Below are 14,528 nucleotides of genomic sequence, written 5' to 3'. Positions count from 1 at the left end.
TGTTGTTAATATTGTTTCTAAATTTTCATGGCATATATAATCGATTTCGGTGTATACGTATTGTACTTGTATGTTCAAGTTTTGCGTTAGTATTTATGTATTTAAATCTTTAATTCTGTTATAAAATGAAATCGCACGGTTTTTGCAATTTCCTTTTCTCAGTCTAAATATTCTGAGATCGATTTATTCGACATATTCAATATCTCTTTGTATCACTTTCACGATAAATCATATTGATTTAATAAGGCCACTCTGTCGTAATGCGCTATAACGACAATTAACATTAAACTAAATGAGAAAAAAGTAATTCTAACTTTAATTAAATCGTGCTTCGAACGGCGTCGTGCACGGTTTTCGCTATGCATAAGACTTCACATCTCCGTCTTGTTTGTACATTTTTGCACATTGTATGTTACTGAATCACCGACGTGTTAATGTCGATATCCGTTATACATATATCTAGCTAAGATTTCAAAATTATTATTAAGTTCACGATTAAGATTCACGTGACTAAGTTTCCTGAATACACTGCGAGCCATATTATAATAATAAGAGAAATAAGCGGAGAATTTTTTTTCTCGACCTGTGAAATCAATGATTTATAATCTCAGTGAAATTATTTTATATTGTTAAACATTTTTTTAATTCACCTTTGGTCTGGTCACTCCCATTTATGACGAATTTTCTGTGTTTGAAAAATAATTAGTTTTCACGTAGACAATAAATTTCTTTTTTTTTAATTTTAGGCAATTCGTTAATTACATGTCAAAAAGAAAAAGAAATCATGATTAATTGACGCGTCCTTACAAATGTGAAGGTGGAAATATTTATTTGATCGTACCTTTTATTGTCCCTCTATTGTAACGTAACACTGTAGAGGTGATTTTTTTTTTTTCGAAGTGACGCGATCGATTATATCGGAACTCTTAAGACTATAAAGGAAATGCTGGATGTTTCCGCGTAAATCTCGCATATAATATGGTATGGCTAATATCGTTTACATAGGCTGTCGTAGTTATATAGCGTGTATGTTATTATTATATATCATAAACAAAATGTCATTGTTGTTTTTTTGTTTGATTTGCGTAGAAACAGGAGTCATCTTTATTATATCGTCACACTTAGATATGTAAGCGACATCACTAATCGATATGAGATAAACTGAAGAAAAGAGTGACTTCAACTTTTAATATTGCATGTGAATTCCTTCTCGTAAAAGCCAATTGTAGAGAATAAGGATGGAACGTATCATATAGTGATCTTTGCGAACGGAACGAGTGATTTCGTTGCAAATGTGTGTATGTGTGTATGTATGCAGGTATGAATTTAATCTGTAATTTGTTGCGAAATTTTTTTCGAGTGAATTGCGACGTACGAAAATCAAGTCTGTGGCTGTTTTGTTAGGAACCAGAGAATTCTCGCGCATCAGACGACGCTAATAATTTGCAAAATTCATAGGATAACGTTAATGATTTTACAGTTTTATTTTACGATACTATTGGACAAGTGACGATCGTCAATTCATTCTTATAGGTATTCTCGTATTGTAAGTTCTACGGAATTGTTCCATTAGCTTCACAACGCCTCCCGTTGTGATATGAGAAAGCGCAAGAGAGCAAATCCATTTGCTTTGTTATTCCTTTTCTGTCATCTTTCTTTACTTTCTTTAAATATCGAAATTCTTAGAAAAAATCGTTTGATCCTCTTCCTTCTCGTTTACCTGTGTTCGGCAGCTCGATGGTTAGAGAAGCGTCGACTATACCCGCACATTTTCTATTTGTATAATCGTCGAAAGCGAGCGAGAGATTGTACTCAACTGTGTGATTGTAACAAGATTCGAATTTGTATAAATGCCAATGATTTATTGCCTCGAATCTGCTATTGTTTAATTTGTCTACCTAATCTAGACATTATTATAATACTAGCTAATGTACTGCATGTTTATTATCATTTTCTTGTATTGTTTATGCATGTTGCTTGTTTAGTGAATGTTTCATCTTATCGTTGTTTATTTTTATTATCGCTACTCCGATCTGCACAAGTCACCAGAAATTTATCGCATCCATTTATTAAATTATACATATCCATCGGGATCGTTTTGTTCTAAAGGGCATATAATTTCTCTTGCCTCTCATGAACACGCTTTTTCTCACTAATTCGGCGTTAACAACAATTCTTAATGGATTTCAGTCGCTTTATAAATAATGATATGTCCCATCATTTTCCATATCGGAAATGATTATGTTGGAATAACAGAGTAAGTATAAGAGACTAATTAACTTGTAACAGTTGCAAGGAGATAACGGCAGCTTAAAACATCCGATAAGAAGCACGCGCGCAGGGCGCTTAACGGTTTCATAAAAGAGATTGCGGTGAAGCTAATTAAGCGATATAATTCCTGCATCTTAAGACCCGTTAAAGCCAACATCAGCATACATCCACGGTGGAAGATACTTAAGATACCGAGCACCGATTTGCCTAATCATACATGACATTTTGGTGTTTCGTGCTCGCCGCACAATTCGATCTTTTGGGATATTGTTATTCGTATTCGTTTTCATAGCATTTTATTACGTTAACTTCTATGATATTTCAATGTTGATTATCAATGTGTAATATATCAGTAATATTTCTGTGATATATTATAATATGTAATATTTCTGATATATTACAATATTACTGTGATATTACTGTGATATTGCTCTATGTGGGATGTTTAAATTCTAAACTTTTAACTAAATTTATTACCTGTTTTAATAACTATATGTTAAAATGAGTCAAATGTGGATAGGCACACAAATTGGGGGCACATTAATAGAGCCATCGCCGCTTAGAAAACTCACTAATAGGGACAAAAACATGTTTTCTATTTTTGTCAAAAGCATTATAAAGTATTAACATTTTTTAGATTAAAGAAATATTATAAGAAAAAGAAGTAGTTGACAATCCGATTGATTGCAAAAGCAGATAAAATTAAAAAAAACTACAATATTTATAATAATTAATTCAGTAATGAGCAAATTGGCTAAAAGGCACATTAATAGGGACAGACAGTTACCTTGGTTAGTCATGCATCAGGTATTCCCGATCTAATTTCTGCTCGGGGTATCACTATATACATGCGTAAATTTCTAGTACGATATAAATTGCTCTTTTTTTAATACCGTCAACGGCAGGAGGAGAATGATCCCATTTGCCTACAATCCCGATTGTACACACCACTCATATTAGCTGATGCCTAATAATTTTTCACTGCTTTACCAATGAGAATATTTTATTTTTTAATTGGTCAATTAGCAATGCATGTGTGCAACATGCAGGGTATGGTCAATGTGATATTACAAATGCTTTAAAGCGTTTTTTGATTAGTCAATTTGTGAAATTCTTTCTTCTGATTGGTCCATCAAACGCTTCAAAGCATTTGTAGCGAGACTTTGACCACAACCGCAATGTGTGCAATCGGAGCCTTCCCATTAACGGCAATAACAACTAGTCTTGTTTTGTTACTTGCCTGAGTACACTCGTGCGCTATCGTTTGCCGAGAAGTGAATCGCGGAAGTGAAATTGAATATAGCATTATATTTATCATCCTATATTCGTCATAATATATTTAGCTCAAAATCAATCATTACCGTTATAAATGTCCCAGATAACACACAATATTACATGAATATTCTATGAAGTTTCAAATATACCTTTACAAGAATATTCTCAAAAGAATCATCTATACGTATTCACAGAATATTCTTATTTATAAGAAACAATCTGTAAATCTGCCTAGAATATGTTAAAATTAGTAATAAGATCATGTTGTTTGAATGTTCTCTAAATGTTCATAGAATATTTAAATGTACTGAAGATGTAGATGGCGTTCAATATCGATGAACCATTCAATCTCGATCTTTTTGTGCTCCATGTGATCGTGGCCATTCGCGCCTTGCGGCATTCGCGCCCATTCGCATCATCAAAATAATAACACAACACTGCCAATATGTGCCACTGAAAAGAACACGCCGTGTGAGTTTACGTAATTAAACCAAAGGTAAGTTCAGATGAAAATTAATAAGAAAAATAAAATAAAAGAATATACTAATAAAAATGATAAATATTGGGTGTCTTCCAACAATTAGCGACTCAGTACAACACAGTGATCATTTCATTCTTGTTTAACATTGACAAACAACAAGAATATAATGCGATCCACAGCTAGCCATATGTCACATCGTGTCATGTACGTGTATCTCTTTTGTTGGAAGGAACCCATTATTATCAATTTCTCACATCACGTTGTTTGCTTAGAATGAGATAAATTACAGAATAAATTCCTTAGTTTTAGAGAGAAATATTTTGTAAATATTCTTTATATTGAACTAAATACGTTCTCTAAATATTCTTAGAATATGAAAAAGAATATTTATTCCGACCTATCTGGAATATTTAATTGGTCTTATTTTGACATTCTGTGTATGTTTATAGAATATTTTTTAATACATTGTAAGAATATTTTAATATTCTCAACGAATGTTTATAGAATATTTATTGAAAGTGTTTGTGTTATCTTGATGCAAATTTTTTTGCAAAGCTTTTATTTAATTAAATAAAGATCATTCATTAGCTCTGTATCATTTATTTTATTCAGGAATTATATTTATTTTTCTCAAATAACACGTACTTAAATTAATTACTTTTCTTTTATCTTTTAGGACAATTCTCGGTAAAAAATTTTTCATGCATGAATATGTATAAACATATATAAATATTTATAAACACGCATAAATATTTATAAACATGTATATAATTATATATGACATACGTTCATATTTCTATTATTTCTATTACATTAAAAAGTAATTTTACAAAAGAAAGAAGGGTGTATGAACATGTATGGACATATTTCATATAGTTATACATGTTTATGAATATTTATGTGTGTTTATACAGATTTTATTGTAACTAGATAACGTAACTACAACTTTGTAGAAACATACATAAATAAGTAAAAGAGTATAAAAGAATGCTTTACTTATAAATTCCTTGTTCAATGCAAACCGGTTTGAGAAAAAAACCGCGGATAATCAAGTAAGTAATTTTCCAGCTCTTATTGTGAATATGTATAACCCATAATTAAATCCTTGAATAATAGTCATAAGTATAGAATTACATCACAGACAGCTAAGGACTTTGTAGAAAACTTACATCCCAGAATTTAAGGAACTCCTAAAGCCGTCCTGTATTATCACCTAAATCATATAATTTCTGTATAACAAATACATTTCTCTTTCACATATTCGAAAATTTTTTTCCAGGATTAAAGTATACGCATTACTACGTGTTTGTGAGGTGGATTTTATGCCGAGAACGACCAAAAATTTCAAAATTGATATATTTTTTACTATTTCTTAGGGCAACATGACGTCTCAAGCTGTCAAGTCGTGACAACATTTGCTTGAAAACGAAAATTTTGCAACCTTGTACTTACGAAACAGTAATCAAACACGTAGTTTATACGAACAAATAACGTTGAGTTCTTAGAATTATACATAAACCGCTATTCATAGTCAGATCTTATATTCAAGACCGTATGTCTTAAGTAGAGTCTTAAGTCACGAACCAATCAGAGGGCCGCATTAGTGTCTTAAGACATTACTTAAGACGGTCTTGAAATAAGAATCGACTATGAATACCGGCCTTAGACGCTTTATCGCGATGAATTTGTTATACGAAAATTGACATGAACGTGCAACTGCGTTGGGGAAAGTGGGAAATCGTGCGCAGCAGATAACTGCGCATCCTGGTTTGATACTTTTCCAATATATGAAGACATCACCGTGGAAAATTTTACGCAGGTCGTCCTCTTAAAATATAACTACAAAAGATACGACATAAATACGTTGCTAACCAGAAAAATACAAAAAAGTAAAATCACATCTTTTTTTATTATTTTAATATTTAGAAAATAAGGTGGTAAATCCGTATTTATAATTTGTTTGTTTAAACTTGCATATTTCATTAAAGTACGTTATTATGTGCGTCTTTTGAGCTATTATTCATCAAGTTCGGTTAGGAAGTGTAATTGTATTTCATATCGAGACAGATTGCGGGAAGCGTTTTGAAATGCGCACAATTACCCATCTTCCATATACTATATGACTAGCACTAATTTTTTCGTTTCTTTACATTATTATTTTATTTTGTCATTTTATTTTGCCAAAGACTATGTGCATTATTATTATATTAGTTTTGTATTATTTTTGCTTAATATATATAATATATATATTAACTCTCCACTTCCAGCTATACAATCGATTTGAACAACAGGAATTTCTATAATATGTCACTTTATATATTATGGATTGTGCCTAGGATAAAAACCACCATACAGTACGATGGAATTCATATTTCTAAACAAATAAAACTGTTCGTCTTCACGTATAATTAATCATTTGATTGAGATGTAGCTCGTTTCCAAGCTGTATCACTTTTTTATGAATCATTTTACATAGTTACTTATATATTCCAAAGAGATCGTGTTGAATCTCTCTAGAGATAAAATTAATTCTTTATAAAATTCAAAAAAGTAAAAATTTCTTTGTCGCTCTGTCATTATTCATGGCTAATGAAGGGCTTGCCTTGCAAGATACCTTCTTCATTTAATGTCATCGATTTTTCTAACTTGTGCATTCACGTGCACACTTCAAAAACTTTAATTTTTGTTTTTCAGACAAAATCGTAGAATGAAGCCATTACCTTTCTTCACAGAATTGGTAACATCACGATAAATATTTACTTACAAGACAAAAAACATCAAGTTGGTTTAGTGAATTCGACGCTTTAATAATTTAACGATGTGTCTACCAAGTATTGTACTTTATTTCGCATTTCTGCTTGTGGCTTCATTCTCGGAACCTCAGGATGATTTTACGAATGGCAATGAGCAGAGCGACAACTCGACGGTACAGTCTGATCCTCTCGTAAATTCTACGAAATATCGAAATGAAGAGATAAGATTGACAAGGTTTAATTCACAGAAAAATTCTATTAAGAATAACGATAAAATGCAACACGAATCCTGTATTAATTCTACAAACAACAATTGCAAGAATGACTCGGTGCGATACGAGTCTCGTGATCATATAATAAAAAATGTAGAAGATAACAATCAGACATCTATGAAATTTTATGCGAATTCGACAGAGATCAATGATTTCACGTTACAAGAAATTAATAAAAATCTCACCAAAACTGAAGACAAGAACGATTCCATATCGTACAAACTCAATTCCAACAGAATAATTGAAACTACTTTTGTTGAATATAGAGCGTGCAATGATAATATTACTTGTATTCAGTTCTGTTGTCCTTTTGGTAACATCTTGACGATGAAGGGACGATGCGTCTCTCGTAGAGAGGATAATAACGCTCTTCCAAGCATGTATGCTCTTCCAAACATGTACGCTCTTCTAAACTTAAACGAACACGAGAATGATTCCGAGGATGAAACAGTCGACGAACTATTTTTGACTATTCGCGATCCATGCGTTGCAAAAGGATATGATCACGAATTTTTTTTTCCCAATACATACTTGTTTCTCACCAATGGCTCTTTGTATAATAATCATGATGGCGAACACATTTCACCAAAGTCTTATTGCTTTGCCATTATGTTTCGGGACACATATGACGTGATCGTCTGTGATGATCGGACTACACTTCCAGTATTTGTATCCCTGTGCCTCCTATTGTCTTTACCGTTTCTACTGTTGACGTTCATAATATATTCCATATTGCCAGAATTCCAGAATATCCATGGTTATACACTGCGTGCACACGTGGGTTCGTTATTCATCACATACGTGATTATGTGTTTTGGCCAAGTTTTTGGATTCGGCGAAGTGAAATATTGCGTTGCATTAGGTACAGTATGCGTAAACTATATCGTCCCATTAATTAAAAATAACACAACTAAATAAATTAAGTTTCGGAAAAGGCGAAAAACTATTTTTCAACTTGGCAGAAAAATATTGACTAATTAAATAATATAACGCAATCAAACAATAATAAGCTTCTTTGAAAATATATTCTGAAAATACACATGATCAAATGTCATTTTTTTGTCATTTTTATTTCACAACAAAGCTACAACCTTTTTAAGTTGTGACGATTTTGATGTCCTTATAAAATTATAACAAATCCAGAATAATTTATCAAAAGTGACATATATTTCTGTCTTCCGAATAATTTAATAAAATAAAAATTATTAAATTTTTAAAAGAACAAATAATATAAAATAATATTTAACACATGCTTAAATCTTGAATTATACATTATGTATATACAATAACTCACATTTCTGCATGTAGATAATTTTCTGGTTTAAATAGAGAAATTATACAGTGAAGCATTTAATTTGATCAAATTTACTTTTCTTTTTACTTTGCAATACTGCAGAAATGCAGATAAAAAAAATATCACGAATACGATAGATATAGTAATAACTATAAATAATTGTCATTCTAATATATGCTCGATAATTAACACATTATTTAATTTCATCTTTTCAGCATATATCTTCTACTTCTTCTTTTTGTCAAGTTTTTTTTGGTTAAATGTAATATGCTTCGATATTTGGTGGACATTTAGGTGAGCAATAAGTTTCATATAATGTTATACGCATGGTGGAAGTAATAAGGTGTGCTCGTAATTAATTCAATTAATTTAATTAAATTAATATTCAATTTTTTTCAATGAAACTTGACGTTTAAACTGATAGTTGGTACCCAATCAGAACAACAAGTCACGATAATGTCAAAATGACATTAAAATAAATCGGAAATGATTGAAAAATGACTTAGTGATCATTTTCGAGTCATTTTGATATCATAATGGCTTGTTGTTCTGCTTGGGCATGTATGCTCGTTATATATGTGATTTGAATCAATTGAATTGTGTGCAAGTGCGCCGCTCCCAATGAGCACACCTTTTTACTTCCATCATGGTTATACGCAAGTAATATTATACAATGTACAGTATTCACCAGAGGATGGAAAGTTACTTTTTAACAATTATTCGTTATTTAGAAAAAGTATACTGAGAAACCCATTTAGTTGAATCAACCAAGGATTTGTTTGCCCATATCCAAATAAGAAATTAATCGATGCAACAAAATAATTTAATTGAAGCAAAGCATTTGGTTATTGTAACATTTCACTTGTTTCTGGTAGACGTCGACATCTGATAAAGTTGTTTACAATAACCAAGTGTTTGGCTTGAACCAAATTATTTTATTGTATCAACCAAGGATTTGTTTGCCCATATCCAAACAAGAAATTAATTGATTCAACTAAATGGGTTTCTCAGTGTAACAGTTATTAGGATAACTCCGGTATATACGCCGCGCTGGGATTTACGCCACGGAAGTAAAAAAAATAGAAGGAATGGGGGTAATTTTCTCGTAACTACTCTGTTACATGCCTTTATGCTATATTAGTATTGTCATAATTTCAGCTTCTTACTGTTAATATTAATGAAATTATTGTCAGTTGAATCGATTTGTCACTGTGTGTGTAACAAGTAGCTTCATCATAAATTATAATCTACATAAAATGATTACTTTAAGGCGTATAAAAGACCTAGTGGTTATTTCGTGATACATACGTGTAGAGGAATAGTAAAGTATGTTGTATAGCAAAATACAAGTGCTTTGCTTTCGTATTCTTTGTTTAGTTGGTTGAAATCCTTGCACTTTTGCCATATATCCCACCCATTATCAATATATAGCAAAAATACAAGATTTCAAAAAGTTAATTTTTTAATACGAAAACTAAATATTTCGGATTTCTAATATTTTTTTCATAGTAGTAGACAGTACAAAGTTTTTACTGATATTGTTTGTTTATTTTTAACATAGTAAATAATACTTAATAAATTAAGTTTTTGATAAGTGCGGCGTATATACCGGAGTTACCCTGTACACATATGAGTATATGTGTTGTAAGTTTTTATGATTATTACTTCACAAAGGTTTAATTTTAAAGAGAGAGATAAGATATTTTCAAACGCATATTATATATTGGATAATAATTTAATTGTTATTTACTAAACATAAATCGCATTTTATAGAAATCTCCTTCCGCTCCGTCCGTACCGAACAAAAATAAAGTCTAAAAAGAAGCTTATAATATATTCGATCTATGCATGGGGAGTCACCATCATTATCAACGTTATCTGCGCCATCATGGATTATATTCCCCTACCAGAAAATTTGGTCCGACCAGAAATGTGCGAAAAAAGATTTTGGTTCGGTGGTAAGTGATACCGGCAATTATTAACGCTAACGGAGAATTAATATTTAATTGAAAACTTGATTAAATTTCAACAATTTTTAATTTAAATAATAGACATGTCATTCACATATATTAGTGTAGTGTAATACAAAGAATTTGTTTTTCGTTTCAGAAAATGAAGCAAAAACATTATATTTTTACGTACCCATAGGTGTTACTATTATCAGTAACATTTATTTTTTCATCCGCACAACACTAACGATTCTGTACCAGAAAATACAAATAGCTAATCTGTTGAGGGACTATGAGATCATCCGCCATGATGAAAATAAGCAAAGGTAAAAAATGCGAAGATTACTTTAAAGTGTTGTAACTTTGCGCAAAAAAATCGCAGCAAATTTTATATCGCTGCAAGCAGCATTCCCCAAAAAAATTTTACAAAGTCTGTGCATTCCGTCAAACTTTGCAATTTTCAATATGATAAACACATCCTCATATTTTGGAAGTTACAGTGGTAGGGGTGTATTAAACGTAAAATCTAGCCATAGCGTCCTAAAGTAGAGATTTGAAGCTTTAATTTAAAAAAAAACGTTATCTTACGATAATTTGTCGCAAAGTTATTGTCAGTCGAAATTGGTCAATTTTTGCCCAAAATTATTCTTTGCCACATTTTTTTGAGCAGTGTATATTTTCTTAATATATGTTATAGCACAACACGCAAACACAACACACACAACACAACACACATACAAACAACACACAACACACGATTGTAATTACAAACAATACGAAAATATATTTGCTCACAGGTTTAATATGTACTTGAAGCTGTTCGTAGTGATGGGAATAACTTGGGTTTTGGAGATAATGTCGTGGGTCGATTTTGGTGCTGATATTGTACCACAGTTCATCTGGTATCCCGCCGACATCGTAAACGCCTTGCAAGGTCTCACCATTTTCATCATATTTGTGTGTAGAAAAAAGACCCTGCAAACGCTATTAAAACGATTTGACTGGAAATCTTGCGACCCATTTAAGATTCGAACAAGGAATATAGTCTCGAATACTACATCCACTAGAAGGTCCAGAACAATACCCATGCAACGAATCATTCGCTCTATTTAACAGCTAATCATCTTGCAAAGTTCAATTAGTTTCCTACTCATAAATGTTGCAATGCAAAGAGAAAATTCTAATATAGATGAGAGTTAACAATTAATTAGCAGCATAATTTAATTCTTCAGTCGATCTTACGTATGTACATACATGCTATATCAGATTATATTGTTTTATGTTGTTTTTGGTCTCTTTAGAAAAGAGATATTTGATGTTATACAATCTGTTAAAACATTAAACAATACAATATAATTTTTTTAAATAGAAAATTCGAAAGTAGATCGGTGACTCATCCCATGGATGAAAAAAAGCCGTCTTGAAATATTGGATCATATAACGATAAATATAATGAATTAACATTCCAAATTATTTGTGGATTAAACAAAAATCTTATAAATCACATGTTAAACATATCTCGTCAGGAACATAACTAATACGATTTAAATAATAAGTAAGATATGTCGGTCACTTAAATATATATTAAAAGAGGAGGCAAAGTCAATGTATAAACAATTACACAGATATTACATAAATCAGCTAAATAAAACTATTTTGTGTCTTTTACTATCTGTAGATAAATGTGATGTAAGCTTTGTGTATCCGAACGCAAATTGAGACTGTTCTCTCGCATAAGGATATGAAGGCATTCCGATATTAGTTGTTTATTAAGGAAACGATCTTCATCAAGTACTGCGACATTCTCCTAGTCGAACTTATGTTCAAAGTTAATTATATGATCTATAATCACCGAGTGATTATTAGTATTTCGGTTTATACGATTATACGATGCTCTGATAGTTACTCTATATAGTTAAAAACTATACTCTATATAGTTTTAAATCTGCTTCCTGTCTGCCTGACATATGATGCATCACAAGATTTGCACGAAATTTTGTAAACGATATTTTCCTTTTTTTCTTGTGGGAGGATGTGTTTTTGTACCTTAATCAATCTGTCCAATTTATTTTTACTGGTGAAAGCCTATTTAGTATTAAAGATATTGCTTATTCTTTTAAATTCATCAGAAATTGTAGGTATGTAAGAAAGCACGAATCAAGAAGCGCGATCTTTATTAATCTTCTTCTTATCTTTTGATTTGATCTGCTGTTTCGTGCTTTTTTATGAATTAGAACTTCGAACGTGCATTAATAGTATTAAAAATGGCAGTGTAATCATTTTTTAACAATGTATTAATTATGTACTTGAAATTTTTTTGATAATGTTTTAGATCTGATAACAAAAAAGTTCTATCAACCATGCCAGTTATTATGCCTCTTTTTTGTGAGAGTGGATAAGAATATATATTCAAATTGTTATTTTAGTATTGACATATTTCATATTCAACAAATGCACATACAAACAAATATTCTTCTGTGAGATTCTATTAAATTTGTTTACTATAGTAATAGAACCTTGAGTTTATTACAGTTATATATGTATAATGTATGTATAATATAATGGGTGAACTTCCGAAAAAAAAACGCCCGATAGTTTTGAATTTTGACAGAAATGCTCTAAATAGTCTAAATAATGTCAAGTGAATGCCATTAAATGGATTTTCACAGACACGAAGGTCTAATGCCAAAAATGTTTACATAAAGTTATGATAGTTGAATATAGAGACTAAAGTCAATTTACTTTGAAGAAATTTTGGTAGCATCGGTTATCATCATGAATTGATCACATGATCATAGTACTAGCGTCAAAAGTCAATTAGGGGAAGATGGGGCACGTTGTGACAGATTTTTTTCTTTTTGCTCCTTCTAGTTAGTGCGTAAAAGAATATTTCAATTTTTAAGAGATGAAAAGATTCCTCTTTCAACAAAGAACAATTGATAATTTTTCCAAATTTTAATCTTTGTAAATAACTGAGGAATAGCTACTGTCATATAGTCCATTTGTTTCATACTGCCCCATATATGGGGCACTATGTGACAAGTTTCGGGCAGTATGTGACTGGATTGAGTGTTACAAGGCCAGAAGAAAATCATTTTAATACGTTTGAAGGTTTATTATTGTATCTTTAAAACTCATCGGCACAATGTAAAACCAAAAATGAAATTTTTAAGTTGTTTTAATATTAAAAAAAAATATTTACTATCAGATATATATATATATAAACACGCGATTACTCGAAATACGATTCTGATATCAGAGAGAAGTCTGAGAATTATGATAACGGACGTGTTAGCTAATATCCGTTATCTAATTATATCATTTTAGACAGCACACATCTTTTATCCTCGTCCATCATGAATTATCAATTATTATATATCAATTATTATATAACTGATTTCGCACTCGATGCATTTTAAAAATAAGAATTCGATAACAATGAGTATATTAGATAGGGTGCTTTAGAAACCAAGTTATTTTATCCTTTCCATAACTCAATTGTTTTACTTAATAAATATTTTTAAATGTAAAATAATATAGAAAGATTATATAAAAAAAATCATATAAGAAAAACAGCTGACATAAGTAAATTGCATTATACACATGCAATAAATAAATGACTTTGTATCCAAACAAGATATTACGATACGGACGTGACATATCTTTTATCAGTCGATCCTAGTAGTTCCTAGTAGTTGAAAATTATTGATATAAAAAATAGATGATGCATGTAAAAGATCTTACATATATATGATCCTTTATATGTACCATCTATTTTTATATAATAATTATTGATTATTATGTAAAATTATCCAAACTGATTACAAACTTTTATCTTTAAAATCTTGTCAGTATCTTTTTTCATTATTACTACGTATGTATTACTATATACATGAGTGAATCAATTGCTTTTTAACACCGTCAACGGCAGCAACAACTCATCGTTCAGTAGTCTTGTTTTGTTACTTGCCTGAATATATTTGTGCGCTATTTGCCGGGAAGTGAAATTGGACATAGTGTTATACTTATCATCCTATCCATCATCATATATTAAGCTCGAAAACAATCATCGTTATAAATGGTACATATTTAATTCTGATTTTAATATTTGTCGGAAAGGTGTACGATACATAAATTTTTTCTTGTTTATATATATCCTCAATAAATACACTGAGAGAAAATTTTGTTATAGGAACAAATCAAAGGAAAGCAAATGTGATATTTGTTAAAAAA

General features: G+C 30.7%; 1 protein-coding gene across 1 annotated transcript; it reads left to right on the top strand.

Moving 5' to 3' along the window:
• Positions 1–6,779: 6,779 nt before the first annotated feature.
• On the top strand, positions 6,780–11,597 carry LOC108758012 (G-protein coupled receptor Mth2). The gene is made up of 5 exons (XM_018502719.1): positions 6,780–7,914; positions 8,562–8,640; positions 10,120–10,304; positions 10,456–10,621; positions 11,093–11,597. The coding sequence occupies exons 1-5, from the start codon at positions 6,846–6,848 to the stop codon at positions 11,406–11,408; spliced, it is 1,815 nt and encodes a 604-aa protein (XP_018358221.1). The 5' UTR covers positions 6,780–6,845; the 3' UTR covers positions 11,409–11,597.
• Positions 11,598–14,528: the final 2,931 nt, after the last annotated feature.

Source organism: Trachymyrmex cornetzi, unplaced genomic scaffold (genome assembly GCF_001594075.2).
Source record: "Trachymyrmex cornetzi isolate Tcor2-1 unplaced genomic scaffold, Tcor1.1 scaffold15, whole genome shotgun sequence".
Lineage (NCBI taxonomy): Eukaryota > Metazoa > Arthropoda > Insecta > Hymenoptera > Formicidae > Trachymyrmex > Trachymyrmex cornetzi.
The sequence above is the reverse complement of the archived record's forward strand: the minus strand, read 5'-3'. Positions and strand labels throughout refer to the sequence as shown.